The sequence below is a fragment of the Panicum hallii genome, chromosome 4 (genome assembly GCF_002211085.1).
Source record: "Panicum hallii strain FIL2 chromosome 4, PHallii_v3.1, whole genome shotgun sequence".
Classification (NCBI taxonomy): domain Eukaryota; kingdom Viridiplantae; phylum Streptophyta; class Magnoliopsida; order Poales; family Poaceae; genus Panicum; species Panicum hallii.
In genome coordinates, this window is record NC_038045.1 from 44007481 (window position 1) to 44029205 (window position 21725).

A 21725-nucleotide genomic window follows, 5' to 3' on the forward strand; every position below is an offset into this window, starting at 1 on the left:
TTTCTTGACTTGCAAGTACTTCTATTTGCTCTGCTATGTTGTTTTTGAATGATTTTTTTCCCTTTGCTTTAATCTTTTAATGTCAGCTCCTCGAACCCCAAGCCATCAAAGCGGAAGGTTGGGAAAGCAGTCAGGGATGATGCTGTGAGGGAGCAGAATGTGCCTTCCATCACAATGGACCCATCACTGGGTTCAGCCAGGGCCGTGCTGGGGCAAGTGCCGCCCTCGACCGGCTTGAATTCGCAATCTGCTACACAAACTGCCACGTTGGGGCAGGCGCCACCCTCGACTAGTCGATTGACGTTATCGAGTGCCTCTGGTGCAACTGTGGCACCTAAGGCACTTAAGGTGAAGAAAATCGTCTTTAAGAAATCTTCATTGTAAGTATCCGAGTACTTTTCATGCACCTGACACTGTTGAAATTGAGGAGGGCGTGATAGGTGCGGAGCGAGGTTCAATAGGAGAACCCAGGATGGTGGAACCAGCCCCCAAAATTCTGTTAGGTGAGCCAATTGTGCTACCCTAGCTCGCGACTAGTTTTCTACCAGAGGCTAGACTAATTACCGTGGGTGAGACGATAGATACTCCATAGCAGAGGCCAAGTGTCGATGAAACCGGCGCTGCAGGGACTTCATCGGGTGGTATATTGGTTTCACCATCCGGGTGGCAACATGTTGTTCCTACGGAGCTGATAGATGATCCGATGCTATCCTCAAAGATCCTCAAGTAGTTCCAGGACTCGTACAAATTTTCCATGGTGAGTGTGCTGCCTTACTAACTTCTGCTTTGTCGACTAGTTAGATTGCTTCTCTGATCAATTATCTTGTCGAACAAACCTTGGCCAATCGGTCCCGTCTCAAGTCGGATAAGCTGAGGGCCGTTGAAGATGGCCTCCGACAATTGCAGGCCAAAGATCGCCAGATTGAAGCACAGATTTAGAAGAATATTGAAATAAGGTATGAACTGGACACCTTGAAGCTGGAGCGCATGAGGTAAGTCTGGCTTCTGCAGAAGGAGATTGAAAATCTCACTGATAGGAACAAATCTTTCGCCAAGAGTCACCGAGGTAATTGCTCTTTGTATTGTTTTGGTATATCCAAGTGATTGTATCTGGACTTGTACGAGTACTTCCTCTTGTCGTGTGCCCGCGGAACTCAATAACATAATAAGAAATAAAGATGATCTGTTGACTGACGCAAGGGATCTTCTGTACCGTTGTACAGATGATGTGGAGCTCCTGGCGAAAAAGTTCGAGGATGCTGACATACAACTCGAAGAGTATCCGCAACAAATCAGTGACATGACCGCCGAAAAGGAGCAAAGAGATAAAGAACTCGAAGAGTTTAGAAATGCTGCCTAGGTGATTGTTGATATGGTGGATCCTCAAGAAGAGGGGGTAGTCAGTAGCAGGACCCTGCTGGAGCATCTTCATGAAGCCCCATTGAAAATTACTGGCTACATCTCAGAGACCACCAGATCTTATGTAGCGCACATCCTGGGGCTTGTGAATTCTTATTGGCCCAGAGCCAACCTAAGTCCATTGGCTGATGGTGTGGCAGCTGACTGCTCTGAGGAGAAGTTTTCAGAGTTTGTCGAAGAAGCTAAGCCAATGGCTCAGAAGTTAGTTGATAGCCTGGAACAGGAGTGAAACAATGTTCAAGTGATGAACAGAAAAGGTCCGGCTGTATATGTGTGTACATATGTTTGATGATGTTGTTGCCTGTTGATGTTTTTCGGAGTACTGACTCATTGAGTAGTACTGACTCATTGAGTAGTACCGACAATCATAGGACTTAGATAAGATGCTCGAGGCGCCTATGTAGAACTACCCAGGAGGCAATGCTTCTGGAGGTAGTCGATGGCCTTGTGCTCGAGATTTAGACCCCCGCAGGGTGTAAGCGAATTAAGATTTACACGCATCGAGCAATACTCATAGATTGCTTTAGTTGTGTAGGTGTGAGGACCTTTTCAGAGACCGCGTCCGGAGCTACTTTCTATATGAGGCGAATAGTTGGCGCCGTTATTGGAGTTGTGGGTGTGAATACCCCTTCATGTACCAGTCGTTGACCGGTGCTAGGAGTTATTACAGGAATATGTATTGCACATGTTGCATGTGACTGCAGCCTTTTAGACGGTTAAAAGACTTAAGGAAAATATTGGGCTTTTTAAGTCAAGCTGTTTGTAGCTGAAGCCTTCAGAATTTTGCAAAAATGTAGTCAAAGTTTTGCAGAAGCCTGTGGCCGCGGCCTCCAAGTAAGTTTTACTTGTGACCGTAGCCCCTAGGATCTACAAAAAAAATAGTCAATTTTTGTGGAAGCCTGTGGCCATGGCCCCCGAGTACATTTACTTGTGATCGTAGCTCAGAGGGTCTACAAAAAAGGTAGTCAAATTTTTATAGAATCCTGTGGCCACGGCCCCCGAGTATGTTTACTTGTGACCGTAGCCCCAGGGTCTACAAAAAAAGGTAGTCGATTTTTGTAGAAGCCTGTAGCCATGGCCCCAAGTATGTTTAGTTGTGACAGTAGCCCCTAGAGTCTACAAAAAGGGTAGTCGAATTTTTTGTAGAAGCCTGTGGCCACGGCCCCCAATTACATTTACTTATGACCGTAGTCCCCAGGGTCTAAAAAAGGTAGTCGATTTTTGTAGAAGCCTATGGCCACAGCCCCTGAGTACATTTTACTTGTGACCATAGCCCTAGGGTCTACAAAAAGGGTAGTCGATGTTTGTAGAAGCCTGTAGCCACGGCCCCCAAGTATGTTTACTTGTGACTGTAGCCCCCAGGGTCTACAAAAAGGGTAGTCAAATTTTTGTAGAAGCCTGTGGCCATGGCCCCTATGTTTACTTGTGACCGTAGTCCCCAGGGTCCAAAAAAGGGTAGTCGAATTTTTGAAGAAGCCTGTGGCCACGGCTCCCAAGTACGTTTACTTGTGACCGTAGCCCCAAGGATCTACAAAAATGATAGTTGATTTTTATAGAAGCATGTGGCCACGGCCCCCAAGTACTTGTGACCGTAGACCCCAGGGTCTACAAAAAAGGTAGTCGAGGAGCATCGATAGGAACTACTATAGGTAGTCATTTCATTGGTAGAGTGGTTTAAAGAGAAACTTTTGGGTATTAGGTTTTAACAGAACCCCATGATCTGAGATAGAATCTCTAGAGCAATGGTTGTACAACGAAAAGGACCCTAAAAGTTTACATAAACCTCCTCAAGTCCCATTTCAGTGCCAGGCGTGTCAGAGAAGTAGTCATCATTGTCAATGCAATGAGCATTCAATTGAACACGCTCCGAACTTCCTTCAACCGTGTGCTGGATTTCTGTGATGTAAGCCATGAAGACTTCTCGCTCTGGTGTGCGATTTCTCATCTTTCATGTAGCTTGAGCTTCTTATTTGTCCAAGGGGGTAACAGTAACAGGCCTGCCCTCCTGGAACAGAAGTTCATCGAGTTCGGTAGCGGAGCGTGGTAAGGAAAGGTCAAGTGGTTTGGAGGGTTTCACGCCCTTCCAACCTACAAGGCTGCCTGGCGGAGCTGATGTCGTCCTCGGGCCCGGTAATTGCCAAATAAAGGCATAGCGTTGTTGTCAGAATTTGAGAAGTTGTCAAAGACAGGAGGCCCCGACAGGTGGTAGCTTTTTCTTCTCTGAGTTGAAGTAGATGATCTAGATCTGCCTCCAACACGGAGAGGGACTTGGAGTATAGGGCCTTGGAACGGGGCGGGCTCAATTCGAGGGGCTCAAGTTTGTCGATGAAGTTGTCAAGATCATGGTCAAAAACTGTTGTGGGTGCTTCAGGCTTCTTGGAGTTGGAATGCTGAAGAGTGGCTTCCGCAAGCTTGATACATTCAGCAATGCCTTGGTCGACTATGCCGAAGAAGATGTCACCAGTGCGGTCAATAGGATGATGGGAAATCTCTGAACAATGTTTGGTTGAGGAATTCAGGTTACCAGGATGTCAAAAAGCAGCTTACACAAGCTTGATACACCTGGCGATGTTGCAGTCTACCCAATCTATTCCAATGATAAGGTCACTGGTGTTGATCAGGGGGGAGGGATTGCTCTGAGACGGCTTGCGTAGTTTCCGATTAGATTGGAAAGTCGAATTTCACTGAGTTCATCGACGGGGTCGTCGATGTCGCGGCATGGTGCTGGAGCAGATGCCTCCGGCTCCCTAATATTGGCTAGATGGCTGTGGAAGCCACCCGAGCAGTTGGCGGTGAAGACCCAGGAGCCGAAGATGAAAGTCGTGCCCTCGTCAGGCACAGCACTGGTGAAGTCAAAATATGCCATCGAGTTCGCTGGTGGATCTTGGATGATCTCCCCTACCTGGCGCGCCAGCTGTCAGTGTTTTACCGCCAAGCCGACCGAGGGATACCCCGAGGTGGTAGGTTTTAGGTGAGGTGTCACCAAGATCTAGAAATCAAAGGTACAAGGAACACAAAGGTTTAGACAAGTTCAGTCCGCAAGGAGCGTAATACCCTACGTCCTTTGTGGTAGTTTGTATTGTCTTATATGTGGATTTGTTTTGAGGGGGTTCCTTCTTGGGGGACATGCTTATAGAGATCCTAGCTAGATACGAGCTGAGGAGCCCTACCCGAGTACTACTCGAGTAGTTTTCTTCTGTTCCGACTAGTCTTACTTGTGTACAAGTAGTTTACACGTATAAGGTATGGGACATGCCCCATCCCTTATTCTAGAAAGTCTATGCCATGTGCGCAGTCCCGTGGCCCTGGATCTAACACCATCATCAGTGTCCCTATTCATAGTTGGGGAAGACAGTTGCCTCTCGGCATGCGGTGGCTTCTCCTTCTCCGAGCTGAAGTAGGCGATCCAAGTCCTCCTCCAATGCGGATAAGGACTCATACTGCATTGCCTCCTGGTAAATAGTGGCTGAATTGCGTAGACCAAACAAGAGTTGGAGTCCGAACCGCGCATGAATAGAAGTCAGGTGCAACCCGGACTCGCTCTCGTGGTTTCTGATCAGGTTAGGAAGCAAGATCTCGTCGAGTAAATCAACGAATTCGTCGATGACGTAGCGAGAAGTTGGTGCAGGTGCCTCCGGCTTGATGGTGTCCATGAGGTGACAACGAAAGTTGTCTGCGCCATCAGCAACACAGACCCAAGATCTGAAGATCAAAGTCATGCCTTCTTTCAAACATGACAATAAAGTTGAACGATGCTATCGAGTTCTCCAAAGGATCTTCAATGAACACCTAGCGCGCCAACTGTCGACGTTTTATCCGCCAACCTACCGTGGGGATTCCCGAGGTAGTAGATTTGTAGGTGGAGTATCGTCGAGATCGTGAACTCAAATAGGTGCACGTAATATAAGGTTTAGATAGGTTCAGGCCGCTGAATAGCATAATACCCTACCTCCAATACGGTGGTTTGTATTGCATGAGATTGTAGATGTCTTTGAGGCAGTCTCTCCCTACCTTTTTATACTCTGGGGGGATAGGGTTACAGATATCCTAGCCTAGTATGAGCTTAGGAGTCATACTCTGGTCGTACCGAGTTGCTTCCTTCTATATCGACTAGTCCTACTCGTATCCGAGTACTTTACAACAGGTCTAAGGTATGGGACATGCGCCATCCTTATTCTAGAAACATCCATGGCATATTAGCAGTCCCGTGGTTCCGGATCTGACAACATATAAATAACATCAGCCCTAGACAAAAATTCAGTTGCAGAAGACTACCGCAGACTCGATGAATGAGTTATGACATGTAAAGCACCTCAGCTTGTAGAAGTTTCTCTATCCTCCTCATCTAGTCACAATTCTATCAACATACTTTCACAAAAGCAAAACACACTGATATGGCCATCACAGCCTCAATAAACTCGTCATGCCACCCTCACCAATTATTAAAAGTAAGGACAATCTAATACTTTCTCCATGTACCCGTGCTGGTTATCATGGAGGCAATCATATGCATCCAAAAGCAGTTAGGGAAATCTACAAATTTGACAAAATGCCATGTCACCTCTAGCTTATCCTGCTATCAACTTTCAGTTCTGCAAATGCCAAAGACCTTATTTGATCTACATGGTGATTGTATCATGTAAGCATCTATAAATAGGACAAGATTAATCCTCGACCCATCACCCGCACAAGAATATACCAATAGCACCATCTTCCTATTTTCAGGAAGCAAAAGGCAACAGCATGGCAGCCAAAATGTTTGCACTGTTTGCACTTCTTGCTCTTTGTGCAAGCGCCAGTATTGCTACCCATGTACCAGGGCACTTGCCACCTGTGATGGCATTGGGCGCCATGAACCCATGCATGCAGTATTGCATGATACAACATCCTTTTGTGATGAACACATGCATGCAGTACTGCATGATGCAACAGGCATTCGCCATGGGCAGCTTTGCTTCACAAGCGTCAATGATGTTGCAGCAACCTTTGGCCTTACCGCTTCAGCAGTACTGGACTCCAAGGATGATGCCGTTTCAACAATGCCACTGTGGTGCCATCTCGCAGATTATACAACAACAACAACTACCATTCATGTTCAACCCGATGGCTACAATGATCCCTTATGTGTTCTTCCAGCAGCCCTTTGCTGGCATTCCGTTCTAGATAAATGTTCTCATGTTGTAATCGATAATAAAATTGATATGCCATCGCATGTGACTCAATAGGAATAAGAAAATTATGAAATCAACGGCTTTTCATCCATTTCTTAGTATATTTAATTATGTATCTTTTTTCTGAGAGACTTACTTCCTCCGTTCCATGAAAAATGCAATCCTAGCATTTGAAAAAAATCCATAAAAGAGTGCATTCCTAGAAATCGGACAACAATAATGCCTAATTTATTTGTGAGATTTGATCTTCATGCCACAACTAACTTTTGTGGATGATTTTATGAGGTCAAGTTAGTTGCATGCAGTCAATAAATAAGAATATGGTGGTCATTTAACATCACCACTAATCTGTATGAAAAAACTAGGACTGCACTCTTCATGGGATGGAGGGAGTAAGGCCTTAATGAATAAATTTATTAATTATAGAGAGAAATTTATGTAGGAACAAGTAAACATCACCACAAGAGATAGCGGGCAAAAAGTCTATGAATGCACATGAGAAACAAGTCTATTTAATCATGTGTCTTTTCCTTAAGAGTACTGAGGCTTTAATCAGCGGTTTCTTGAAGAAATGTTTTTGGAGAGCAGTTGATTCTGATTCTCCTGAGAAATAGCATCTTTTGGTTTGTTGTTTCTGGTACAATCTGAGAAATATTTCTAGTTCTGTCTCTGAATCCTGAACCGTTTTGTAGTCTAGTTATCATGGATGTGGACCAGGGGCGAAGGGCTTGCCATATGGCGCTTGGCATACCTTGATTTTTCCACAACTCCCCCATAATTTCCCTCTTCTATGCCTACATCTCGACGCCGGCCGCCATGGCTGCTTGTTCGAGCTGCGAGCGGCTGAGCTAGGCGCGCACAGGAAGAAGAGAGGAACCCTTCAGGCTACAAACCGTTATCTGGCCATTGCGTTTTTGGGCCCGTCATCTGTTCTTTGCAGCTGCTTAACGGCCCATCATCCAGACGTCAAGTACTCTAGTCCATCGTGGCGGCGAGCGTGTGCGTAATCCTAGCTAGCGCGGCACGGGGGTGGATGGTTTGTATTCGGCATTCAGGCAATCATGGATCAACGATGTGGATGAAGTCGCGCGTGCTGTGACGATGCGACTTGCGAGCTTACGATGAGCTTGTGTAGCGCTGGCATTCGCGCAGCACAATCGCGCAGGTGGCGGGCCACGCATCGCAGGCGTGCTGGTGTAGTGTCCGCTGGCTGGCAAGCAAACGGCATAAGCAGCGCAAAGCACATGGATGCAGGCCAAGCCGCAGAGCCCAAAATGGATTCAAAGAGAACGGGAAATGGCAAGGGGAAGGCCAAATTGAGAGGTACAGAACGTATCACAGTTTACAATATTTTTTACATTTCCAATTTCACACCAATCATGCTAGCTCGGTGTCGGTGTTTTACCATCACGCCCACCGAAAGATATCTCCGAGGTGGTGAGTTTGTAGGTAGAGTGTCGCCGAGATCAGGAACTCGAAAGTGCAAAAAATATAAGGTTTAGATAGGTTCAGGCCGTCGAGAGCGTAATACCCTACGTCCTGTGTGGTTTGTATTGCCTTTGATGATGATTGTCCCTTAGGCGGTCCTTGTTCGTCCTTATATAGTCTGGTGGGACAGATTTACATGGAAATCTTAGTCGGGTACAAGTTCACGACTCCTACCCGAGTACTTCTCGGGTAGTTTCCTACCATGTCCGACTAGTTTCATAATTGTACGAGTAGTTCTACTGCACAACGAGTAGTTACAACAGATGTAGGGCATGGGCCATATCCCATCCCGTATCCTAAGAGAAGTACGCCACGTGCACAGTCCCATATGCCCAGATCTGACAAGCCCCCAAGCTCGCCGTAATCGAGTACTCCAGGCGTCCGAGTACTTCTGAGGACGTCTTCGAGCCCTCCCAAACTTCATCCTGAAGGTGTCTTCCAAGTACTTGTCACACCCGATTTTGGAAAGGAACCGAATGCATCTCATATGTGCACCAGGATCAAGTTCCATACATATGATAGACGATACAAGTGTATACCCAAAATAATATTATAACGAAAGAGAGTATCATATTACTTTATTACATGACTGAAGGTCTTAATCTTAAGCGAATAAATAAACGTTTATAACTAGCAGCGGACTTCAACTTTACAGCCAGATGACTGGGAGACATACGATTAGAACTCCTCAAGATCTTCAGGGAACTCCGGAAAATTATCTTGTTCTGAGCAGCATTGATTTTAATAAAATAAGCGTGAGTACATTTATGGTTGGTACTCAGCAAGTGGAGTAAATTATATGATATGCAAAGCCAAAATCTAGAAAAGGCAGACATGGTTTGACTGCGATAAGCATTTTTAGATGCCAACTTTTATTTAGCAAGTATTAACTAAGTATAAGTATATATCAACCCTTAAATAAATATAAGAGATAAGTAGCAACACCATGAATAAAACATATCAATTTAGTTCATTTTAAGTAGCCAAAACCAGAGCCACGTAGTATTGTGGTTGTACTGTTTTCCTGGGTGGTTCTCCATGTTCCAATTAATGCAACGATCTTAATTATCACCATAACGGTATTCCAGAACATGAGTAAAACTAGTGTAGCATGATTTTAGATTATCCAACCAAAGCCTAAGTAAACGCAACTAGTGTAGCTACAGCATAAATATAACAACCCAGGTTTAATCAAGGAAATTCAAAAGAAACTAGGCACATCCTTAGTTTGGGTTCCATCATGTTTATAGACACATGCATGCATATAAAGTAAATGTGTGCATTTAGAAAGTTATTAGGCCCGGAATATGATCAAGGACCACTTGCCTTCGTCAAAGTACTGCTGCTACTCAGGAACGTCTTTACAGCCTTGCTCTTGCGGACCCTCAAACTGCACACCTTCTATCGTAACACACAAGCACATACAAACAAATAAGTACAATAAATAAAGAATATTACACCAAACAATATAAACAGAGCAAAACAACATTATATAGCTACTGCACACATCGCAAGGGTCGTGTGAGCGTGAGAATCGATGAAAACAGAGTTAAAACGGAGAAGTTATGGCTAAAATATGATTTTAGGGGCTTATTTGTAAAAGATTTGAAACTAGAAGGGCTCTGAACAAAGAAACCGAGGGCTAAGACATAATTAAACCTTATATTTGGGGTTTAGATTGAAAAATAGAGGGGGTAGGGACGGCGGGTTCTATTTTAGAAAAAGATAGGGGCTTAAACAAAAGAAAAAAGATCTACTCGTGAATACTTTTGAACTGCCGTGGACTACGGGTTGACTTCGATAGAACTCAGGGGATAAAGTGCAAAATATCATAGGGTTGACCGATATCGGGTTGTTTGACTCCGGTCTAGATCTAATCTAGATCGTCGGATCCGGATCGGACGGCTGCGCGGGGTTGAGGCGGCGCAGGCGGCGGCGCTGGCGCCGGCGGTGAGGGTTTGCGGCGGTGGGCGGCGGCGGCTCGTACAATAAAAAAAGCAATGCGGCATGATATGCACAAGACCTATATTTCCTTATATTTCTTTTTATGGTTAAGTAAATTACTGTTAATTCATGGTAAGTGCTCTAAAATCAAAATAATTGAATAAAAACCTTAGGGACCCTGAAAAGAATCTAGCAAAATTTATTTAGGTTCCTAATTTGAAAATTAGGGTGTTACAAACCTACCCCCCTTAAAAGGAATCTCATCCTCGAGATTCGGCTGGGCTAGCAAAAAGCTGGGGAAATTCTGCCTATAACTCATCTTCTCGTTCCCAAGTAGCCTCATCCTCTGCATGGTGACTCCATTGAACCTTACACATCCGAATCCTCTTACTCCGAGTGATTCTCTCAGATTTTGACCGGGTGCTCTATGTAAGTCAAATCATCATATACATTCAACTCCTCCAGTGGCAACTGTTCCTCTGGTACCCTCAAGCACTTTTTCAATTGTGATATGTGGAACACGTTGTGCACATCTGATAGTCGTGCAGGTAGCTGTAGCTGGTAATCTACCTCGCCTTTCCGTTCCAAGATTTTGAACGAGCCAATGTAACGAGGTGATAACTTCCCTTTGACCTTGAATCTGCGCAAACCTCTGATAGGTGACACTTTCAGATACACAAATTCTCCTTCTTCAAAAGTCAACTACCATCGTGAGTATCTGCGTAACTTTTCTACCTCAACTGAGCCACTTTTAGATTCTCACGGACAACCTGTACCTATCGTTCGGCCTCTCTAATGATCTCAGGCCCGAACAACTGGCTTTCACCTGTCTCACTCCAATACAACGGTGTTCTGCACGTCCTGCCATACAATGCCTCAAACGGTGCCATTTTCAAACTGGCCTGATAACTGTTGTTGTAAGAGAACTCTGCAAACGGTAAACTTTTACACTAGCTGCCTCCGTGTTTTAGGGCACAGGCCCTAAGCATATCCTCTAATACTTGATTTGTCCTTTCTATCTGCCCATCGGTTTGCGGATGATAAGCGGAGCTGAAATTCAACTTCGCGTCCATTGACTCATGCAACTTCTGCCAAAATCGAGACATGAACTGAGTACCTCTATCTGACACTATCTTCTTAGGTACCCCATGCAAACACACAATTCGGGAGATATATAGCTCTGCTAATCGTGCACCTGTGTAGGTAGTCTTCACTAGAATGAAGTGAGCTACTTTAGTCAAACAATCCACTATGACCCATATAGAATCATATCCATCTCGTGTGCGTGGCAACCCCATGATGAAATCCATACCAATCTCTTCCCATTTTCATTCTGGCACCTTCAATGGCTGTAACAAACTGGCTGGTCTCTGATGTTCTGCCTTGACTTTTTGACACACATCACACAATGCCACATGAGCGGCAACATCATGCTTCATGCCATACCACCAATATCTCTCCTTCAAATCTTGATACATCTTGGTACTGCCAGGATGGATGGAATAAGCCGAGTCATGAGCTTCCTGCAAAATTTTCTCACGGAGGTGATCCACATTGGGCACACATATCCTCTTTCGGAACCACATAGTTCCATGTTCATCTTCTGTAAAGTCAGGTGCCTTGCCCGCTACTATCATCTCTTTTATCTCCTAAATCTTAGCATCTTCAAGCTGAACCTTCCGTATCTCTTGTTCGAGAGTCGGCTCCACTTCCATAGTGATTCCTTCCATATGAGCGAAGAACCCAAGGTTGAGTTGTTCAAACTCTTTATACAACTCCCGAGGCATCCGGCTAACCATTGTCGCATGCACATAGCTCTTGCGACTCAAGGCATCAGCAACCACATTTGTCTTCCCCGGATGATAGTGTATCTCCAGATCATAATCCTTTATGAGCTCTAACCATCTTTGCTGTCTTAGGTTGAGATCATTCTGAGTGAAAATGTACTTCAGACTCTTGTGATCGATGTATATCTGACATCTATGACCAACAAATAGTGCCTCCATATCTTTAGGGCATGTACCATTGTTGCTAACTCCAGATCGTGTGTGGGATAGTTATGCTCATGTTTCCTCAACTGACGAGATGCATATGCAATCATGTGTCCTTCTTGCATCAATACACAACCAGGACCTTGTTTAGAAGCATCACTGTAGATGTTGAAACTCTTGTGAATATCAGGCATAACCAATACTGGTGCAGTAGTCAACCTTTTTCTCAACTCATCAAAGCTGTTCTGATATGCCTCTGACCATATGAACTTCTTTTCTTTCTCTAGTAGTGATGTAAGGGGTTTCGCTATCTTAAAGAAGCCTTCTATAAACCTCCTGTAATATCCTGCGAGTCCTAGTAAACTTGGATCTCTATCACTATCGTTGGCGGTTCCCAATTCAACACGTCTCTAACCTTCCCTGGATTACTGCAATACCTCCGCCTGTGATAACATGACCAAGGAACGAGACCTCTCTCAACCAGAATTCACACTTGCTGAGCTTGGCATACAACTGATTTTCTCTAAGTTTCTGCAGACCATGCCTCAAATGTTCCTCATGTTCCTCCTCATTCCTGGAGTACACCAAAATGTCATCAATGAACACCACCACGAACTTATCAAGATACTCCATGAACACTTTATTCATCGGATACATGAAATAAGCTGGAGCATTAGTCAACCCAAATGACATTACTGTATATTCATAAAGCCCGTATCTGGTAGTGAAAGTTGTCTTGGCAATATCTAAGGGTCGTATCCTCAGCTGATGATATCGTGACCTCAAGTCAACCTTGGAGAATACTCTAGCTCTTGATCAAATAGGTCTTCTATATGAGGCAACAGATACTTGTTCTTGATGGTAACCTCATTCAAAGCTCTATAATCAACACACATCCTCTGTGTACCATCTTTCTTTTCAACGAATATCACGGGTGCTCCTCAAGGCGAAGAACTAGGACGAATGAACTGCTTATCTAACAATTCTTTTAGCTGTTTTTTAAGTTCCTCTAATTCACCAACTAAGTGCAATACCAAGCAAAAGATCTATGAGGAATTCAATGTCTAGTTCAGGCGGCATACCTAGCAAATCATCAGGGAAGATGTCCGGGTACTCACACACCACTTTGATGTCCTCAATCAAATCTGCCTTCTGCTGGTTCACTGCACAGTCTGCTACCGACGGAAGTGTTGCAATGAACTCAAACCGTTCACCTTCTGAACTAGTGAGAATCACTGACCGCTTGGAACAATGAATAACTGCATCATACTTTATCAACCATCCCATTCCAAGAATAATGTCAATACCACTGGACTGCAAGGCTATTGGGTTTGCATAGAATTCCCTTCCCATAATTTGTATCTTCACCCCAAGATACTGATACAAAGCCCTCATATTTCCCCGAGGTGAATTCACTAGCATGGAACTAGGCATGGTGCATAGGGGAATGGAGTACTTAGCAACATACTCGGCAGAAATAAAAGTATGCGATGCTTCGGAATCAAATAAAACCAATGCAGGAGCTGAGTTGACTAAGAACATACTGAACACAACGTCCTGAGCCTCCTGAGCGGTCTCCGCAGCCACATGATTCACACGCCCACGGACATAGTTCCGCTGACCCTTGTTGTTCTGCGGCGTCTAATTGTTGTTTCTAGGCTGTTGCTGCTGTGGAGTCTGCCTCTGTCCACTGTTGTTGGACTGGCCTAGAGTGTTCTGGGCATTTCCCTTGGGGCAACAATTGGCGTAGTGTCCTGCCTCACCACATCTGAAGCACGTAATACCGCCAGTGGAAACAGGGGTATTGTTCCTCACAGGTGTTCCAGTAGGGGTGTTCTGGCAATTCTACGGAAAGCTGGGACGCTGCGCTGACTGACTAGCACGCTGAGCTTGTTGCTGTTGCTAGTTCTGCTGGTTGTAGCACTGTTATTGATTTTGCCCATAGTTGACAAGCTGTCCTCCGGTGCGAAAAGGTGTTACTTGCGGGGGCGCGAAACGAGGGCATAAGTTGTTGCTGAACTGCCCTAACGACTCAAAGTTCCTCTTCTGCTCACCCATCTCCTTGCGAGCATGCACCACCATGATGGCATTGTCCACCATCTTCTAGAAGTTTTCAAACGTGTGCACCATTAGTTGATATTTGATAGGACCAATCAGACCATCCCTGAAGTGATCCTGCTTCTCTTCATCATCTGCTACATCTGCGGGAGCGTAGCGAGACAGCTGGATGAACTTGTCCTGGTACTCACTCACAGACATTGCTCCCTATTTCAGTGCTAGGAATTCTTGCTTCTTGAGCTTCATCAGACCTTGAGTATGTGTTGCTCCGTGAACTTGTTCTTGAACTCCTGCTAGGTGATGGTATTGGGGGTGTCATGAGCTGTGGTGTAAGCTTCCCACCAATCTGCGGTTGTTCCTTCCAGCCTGCCTGAAGCATAAAGAACCTTCTCCCTATCAGTACACTGGATGATGTTTAGCGTCTTGATCCAGTCATCAGCTTGCAGAGGATCAAATAAGTGAGAAAATGAGGGAGGTTTGTGGCTCATGAATTCCCTGTGCCTTGTCTCTTGCTGGCGGTGGTGGCGGTGGTGGAGCTTGGTTCATCTGAGCCTACATGTTGGCAATAGTGTTCGCCATGTTGGTAAGCAGCTGAGTTTGAGCGGCGAGAAACTGCTCCATCCCTGCTGGTGGCGCCTGGTACTGTTGACTCTGCTGAGGATCAGGGTTGGTATTGTTGCTCGTTTCTTGACGTGGTATTGCAGGCTGATCAACCCCTGATCCGGACCTGGTGTTCACCATCTGATCGGTTAGGAAAGTGAGACTCATGAAATTAATCATGGAAAAAGGATAGGAGAAAGGGTAAGATAAAGATTGTAAATAAAATAGACAACCCCAAACTTTACTAAACTATCTATCTTTATTAAAACTTGATATAATTGTGGTCATCACTCCACAAATTTATCGCAATCATTACAAAGATCCAAATCAAATTATTCTCACAAAACCAAGCACACAAGCACATTAATTAAGATTAATAAACTATAAAAACCGTTCGAACTAGCGATTACAAAAAGACTCTTAAAGACACTCCTAACCTAAACTTCTAGATCTATCATCTCTAACGATAGCAGATGCGATAGCCAGGCTCTTCGTAGTGAACGCTTTTGCGGGGAGGTGACTCTGGTAGGTATTTGATGGACTCATCGCTGTCGTACTCCGGGGGTAACTCCTGATCTCCCCTCAACTGAGCTTCCAGAATTGCTTTCTCCCTGATCGTCTTCCTCAACTTCCTCTTGACCTCCTGGATATCTGCTCCGGCCGCATCCAAGTCAGTGCTGAGAGCGATGACCAACTCCTATGTGGTGTCCATGAGCAAACTACCTTCCCTAGGGAGTGGGGCAGGAATCTGCGCAATGGTGGCACCCTTCATGCGGCGTGGGAACTGCTGAAACTCGATGCCTTGGAGCTCATCCCGATAAGCTTGACAGGGATAGTAGAGAGCTCTTCTAGCAGCTTCACTGGTTCCTGCGTCCAAAGTCCTCCTGGGCACGTCATCAAAGTGCCTGCAGTACTCCATCCGGCTGCCATACTTCTCATCCGGAATACTGATCACTACTGCCACTAACCACTCCTCCTCCTGCTGAGCATTCTTGTACAAGCAGGCTTCATAACGTGGCATTAGTGGAAAGCCGATTCTCTGCATAGCCCTCTAGAGAAGTGCTGGGAATGGACCTTCAGCAAAGTCCAGGCGATGTATTTGCTTCTCATAATCGGGCTCTGGTGGCCGTTTGTCTGCTGCGCTGGCTAGTCTGCCTGGTTCTGGCCATCTGTGCAAAAGTGAGGACAATGTAGGATAGACCATATTTAGAAAATGCTATAGGTGACCTTAAAGCAAGAATGAGTTTGGGAAAATATCAACACACTTGAGAGGCAAGTATGAAGTCAAGGATGAGATAATAGGGATATAATCAAGAAATAAGCAATTTTCAAAAAACAAGCAAGCAGAAGCTAGGTTACTAAGCAAGATAAGTCTTAAAATTCGACAATTACTAACTAGGCTAACGTCTTATAGTCAACACTACTCTAATACCACTTCTGTCACACCCGATTTTGAAAAGGAACCGAATGCATCTCATATGTACGCTAGGATTAAGTTCCACACATATGATAGACAATACAAATGTATACCCAAAATAATATCATAGCGAAAGAGAGTATCATAGTACTTTATTACATGATCGAAGGTCTTAACCTTAAGCGAATAAATAAATATTTATAACTAGCAGCGGACTTCAACTTCACTGGCAAATGACTGGGAGACATACGCCTAGAACTCCTCAAGATCTTCAAGGAACTCCAGACAATTATCTTGTTCTGAGCAGCATTGGATTTAATAAAGCAAGCGTGAGTACACTTATGGTTGGTACTCAGCAAGTGGAGTAAATTATATGACATGCAAGGCCAAAATCAAGGAAAGGCTAACATGATTTGACTGCGATAAGCATTTTTAGTTGACCAAGTTTTATTTAGCAAGCATTAACTAAGTGCAAGTATATACCAACTCTTAAATAAATATAAGAGATAAGTAACAACACCATGAATAAAACACATCAATTTAGTTCATCTTTAAGTTCAATTATCATGTGAGGGTCTAAGCCGCTCTTAACCGTGAGCACAGCTGATATATCAGTTTTCACTCTGCAAAGGTTGTACACTTTACCCACAACTCGTGTTTCTCTTAATGCCCGGGTTTGCAAGGCCCTTAAACACTTCCGAGGTGAGTGGCAGGGATTCACTACGAGGCCTTTACAAAGATTCCCTAACATGCAACGGTCCGCTAATCTTTAAGGCTGTAGTGGTCATAACCCTCCCTAATGAGGAAGATGCTTTAACCAGAATTATATCTACGCCTCAAGAGGACCGAGCTATACCCCATCAACGCACTCCCCTCTTGCCCTTTCGGTAAGACCATTACAAGCTAAAGTTTCTAATTAATTAGCCAAGACCAGAGCCATATAGTATTGTGGTTGCACTGTTTTCCTGGGTGGTTCTCCATGTTCCAATTAATGCAATGATCTTAATTATCAGCATAACGGCATTCCAGAACATGAGTAAAACCAGTGTAGCATGATTTCAGGTTATGCAACCAAAATCTAAGTAAAAGAAACTAGTGTAGCTACAACATAAATATAACAACCCATGTTTAATCAAGAAAGTTCAAAAGAAACTAGGCACATCCTTAGTTTGGGTTCCATCATGTATATAGACACATGCATGCATATAAAGTAAATGTGTGCATTTAGAAAGTTAATAGGACCGGAATATGATCAAGGACCACTTGCCTTCATCAAATTACTGTTGCTGCTCAGGAACGTCTTCACAGCCTTGCTCATGCGGACCCTCAAACTGCGCACCTTCTATCGTAACACACAAGTACATACAAATAAACAAGTACAATAGATAAGAAACAGTACACCAAACAATATAAACAGAGCAAAACAATGTTATAAAGCTACTGCACACGTCGCAAGGGTCGCGTGAGCGTGAGAATCGATGAAAACGGAGTTAAAACGGAGAAGTTATGGCTAAAACATGATTTTAGGGGCTTATTTGTAAAAGATTTGAAACTAGAAGGGCTCTGAACAAAGAAACCGAGGGCTAAGACATAATTAAACCTTATATCTAGGGTTTAGATTAAAAAATAGAGGGGTTAGGGATGGCGGGTTCTATTTTAGAAAAAGATAGCGGCTTAAACGGAAGAAAAAGGATCTACTCGTTAATACTTTTGGACTGCCGTGGACTGCGGGTTGATTTCGATAGAACTCAGGGGTAAAGTGCAAAATATCCTAGGGTTGACCGGTATCAGGTTATTTGACTCCGGTCTAGATGTAATCTAGACCTGTTGGATTTGGATCGGACAACTGCGCGGGGTTGACGCGGCATGGGTGGCGGCCCGAGCGCCGGAGGCGAGGGTTTGCGGCGGCGGCTCGTCAGAAAATCGCGTAAACGGGACTCTGGCCACGGTTTTGACCCGGGTTTGGCCTGGGAGAAAGAGAGCGAAGAGGGGAACATGTTTAGGGGCTCGAGTTGGCGAGACGGGGGCTGGAGAGGAACGCACGGCGGTGGCGCGCGGGACGCTGGCGATGGCGAGCAATCGCGCGTGCGGGAGAACAGGGAGGAAAGGGAAAAGAGGCCGGCGAGGTTCCTCACCCCAAGGCGGAGCTCCAGCGGCGACTCGCGACAATAGAAGAGTGGCGAGGCAGCGGCGGTGACGGCGACCAAGGTGCGTTGGCGAAGGCGGCGCTGGCTTGGGCTGCGAGGCAAGAGGCGGCGGCTGCGGGTCTTGCAGATCCTGGAGCACGGGGCGGCGGCTTTATAGGGCGGCCGAGGGGACCTTGGCCTGCGGGCCCGGGGTGTCGTGCAGCGGGGAAGGCCGTGCCGTGGCTGGACTCAGCGTGAGTCGGAGCCTCACTCGAGCTTGAGGACGGGGATGACCCCGATAGGCGGGCCCCGCCTGTCAGCAAGAGAGAGAAGGGGGAGGGGAGCTGGGCCGCTGGGTCGCGCGGGGAGGGAAGTGTGGGGCAGGCTGGGCTCAGCTCCGTGGAAGAAAAAGAAAAGGAGAGAAAGAAGATAGGCCGGGCCAAGAGGAGGAAAAAGAGAGAGAGGGAAAAAGAAATGCATTCAAATGCATTTGAATTTGAATTTGAAATTTAAATTCAAATGGAAGACAAGCAATAAAACAATGCAATGCAGCATGATATGCACAAGACCTATATTTCCTTATATTTATTTTTATGGTTAATTAAATTACTATTAATTCATGGTAAGTGCTCTAAAATCGAAATAATTGAATAAAAACCTTAGGGACCCTGAAAAGAATCTAGCAAAATTTATTTAGGTTCCTAATTTGAAAATTAGGGTGTTACAGTACTTCCTTGTCTGCGTCGAGGCTGTGAGGTGCTCATGCCCCGAGTAGTTCGTCAAGTCTTCTTTTATATGGGGTGCGATTGAACTCGCACGCCATATGGAGTAGTCCCCGAGCCTTTGGTTGACTCGTAGAATCAGGCTGAGGGTCAATTCAATCTTGAGTCTTCTGCCCTTATCCTCCAGCAAATTTGAAAAATAAGTCGCTGATGATGTGTCCCACAGCCCCCAAGCCTTAAATCAAAATCCCCAAGGTTTGAAATAAAGAATTCAAAGAGTCGTGGCATGCAATATATGATGGTAAAGATTTGATGGCGAAGATGGGCAAATTGGTTCAGTAAATTTGGAAACCTCTTATTTCGGGAAGAATTCTCTGAAAAAATAGTTAAACAAATAACTTCTCCAACAAATGCTTGAAATTACCTCTCAAATCAATCTTTGTTCCCTGAATCAATGACTAAATAGTGGGTAATAATCTGAAAAAATCCCTTATTTCGGAATAAAATCCTAGAAATAATGGTTATCAAGCATTTACCCAAGATAAATCTTAAAAAGCCTCTTGGATCGGGTATTGTCGAGTAGTTTTACAGGATCCATCATTTAAGCATGAGAGCTGTTCCTTGAAGCACGCTGAATGCCTTGTCCCAATCGAGCCCCCGAGCCAAGGAGCCAGATGGGTATCATAGAGTATACGTAGCAGTCAGTGGCGTCAGCCCCCGAGCCAAGGCAACGGGCAAGTAGCCGCTGGATCTTGAATAGTCGATGAAGCCATCTAGTCGGAGTCGATCCCGACTAGAATTGTAGGCGAGACGAGTAGTCGAAGTAGTCGAACAGGTGTAGAACTAGTTGTAAACTAGTAAACCTCTTGCCATGAGAGCGAAACCCCTTCAATAACATAGTTTACAAGTCAAAATATAGTAATATGTTACTAGAAATAAGGGAGCGAGGCCCATTTAGCAAACTTCCGCGTGATACCACTCATAAACTAGTAAAACGGAGTTGTACTGGAAGTATGAGCGCAAGGCCCCTTCAGTAACCCAAGATACTAGTCGGAAACTAGTAAGTCGTGACTGGAAGTATGGGAGCGAGGCCCCTTCAGCAAACTTGCCCGTAACACTAGTCGTAAATAAGTAAAATGGAGTTGTACTGGAAGTATTAATCTCCAGGCACCAATAGAAGATGTCCCAGTTGATCAAGGATCAAAACGGCGTAGATGCTCGATATTCCAATAATAAGGAACCTCCTGGCCATCAGGGTACTGTAAGCGATAAGATCCAGGGCCTGTAACCTTATGTACAATGAAAGGCCTTTCCCATCGCGAGTTAAGCTTGTGTAGCCCAGTATCATTATGGATTCATCGAAGAACCATATCTCCAACATTGAAAGAGCATCGTTGAACATTCCTGTCGTGGTAACGACGAACTCCTTGTATGTAGTGGGCTGACTGGAGCAAGACATTACATCTAATTTCCTCAACTGAGTCAAGCTCAAGATGTCTTGCGGTGTTAGCCTTGCCTTCTTCAAACATCTCCAGTCGTGGAGACTTCCACATCGCGTTAGCTAGTAATATAGCTTCAGACCCGTATACAAGAAAGAAACGTGACTGTCCTGTGGCTTTGCTTGGTTGTGTGCGAAGCCCCCAGACTACTGATGAGATCTCATCGATCCACTTGCCGCCCTTTTTGCTGTTCTCATCACAGAGTCTTTTCTTCAATCCACCAAGAATCAAGCTGTTGGCGTGTTCAACCTGGTCGTTGGCCCGCGGGTGAGACGCTGAAACATATTTGACTTCAATGGAACTGTGTTCACAGAAATCCCAGAACTGATGCGAGTGGAAATTGGATTCCAGATCCATAATGATAGTGTTGGGGAAGCCAAAATGATATAAGATATCGCAGATGAAAGTAACCACTCGATCTGCAGAAAGCGTTGCGATTGGCTTGTACTCGATCCACTTGGTAAACTTGTCGATGGCCACCAACACGTGTGTGAAACCTCCTGGCGCAGTTATTAAAGGCCCAATCATGTCCAGGCCCAGCATGCAAACGGCCATGAGGGTGGTATGGTGATGAGGTTATAAGCCGGGAGATGGGACTGTTTGCCAAAGAACTGGCAGTTTGTACACCGGCGAACGAGTGCTTTGGCGTCTGCTAAAGCAGTCGGCCAGTAGAAACCAGATCGAAACGTCTTGCTGAATAGTGTGCGAGAAGCCGCGTGGTTCCCGCACACGCCTTCGTGAATCTCTTGGAGTATCATTTCATGAGTATACCTAATGTTGATCCACGCTTGTACAGGTTACCCCCAACTAGAACATACCCATTACTGCGCCTTAGGATGCGAGTAGCTTCAGTGCCTTTTGGGTCAATGCTGGGGGGTAGTTTGTGCTCCTGGATGTAGTCGCTGAAGGCCACCCTCCATTCGACCTCGATCATCAAGACCTCTCGGTCGGGTTTGTTTGGACCCTGAGCGATGGAACTTGAGTCTGGTGCCTTGATGGAAGGGTGATGCAACTCGTTAACGAAACTCCTGGTGGGACGTTAGATCGATCAGAACCCAGTTTGGAGAGCACATCCGCGCCCATGTTGTTGTCATGAATAACATGGTGAATTTCCAAGCCCGAAAACTTGTTCTCTAGCTTGTGTATTTCTATAACATACGCGTCCATGGTGTCCTTGTTGATGTCCCACTCCTTTTTGACTTGTTGAACCACCAGTAAGGAATCACCGTAGACGAGTAGTCGCTTGATGCCCAGAGAGACTGCCAGGTGTAGCCCATGCAATAATGCGTC

The 21725-nt window shown here is 45.2% G+C and overlaps 1 protein-coding gene across 1 annotated transcript; it reads left to right on the plus strand.

Moving 5' to 3' along the window:
• The first annotated feature begins 6162 nt into the window (after positions 1–6162).
• On the plus strand, positions 6163–6582 carry LOC112891186 (10 kDa prolamin-like). The gene has a single exon (XM_025958116.1). It carries the CDS (start codon positions 6163–6165, stop codon positions 6580–6582), a length of 420 nt encoding a protein of 139 aa, XP_025813901.1.
• The last annotated feature ends 15143 nt before the right edge of the window (positions 6583–21725 follow it).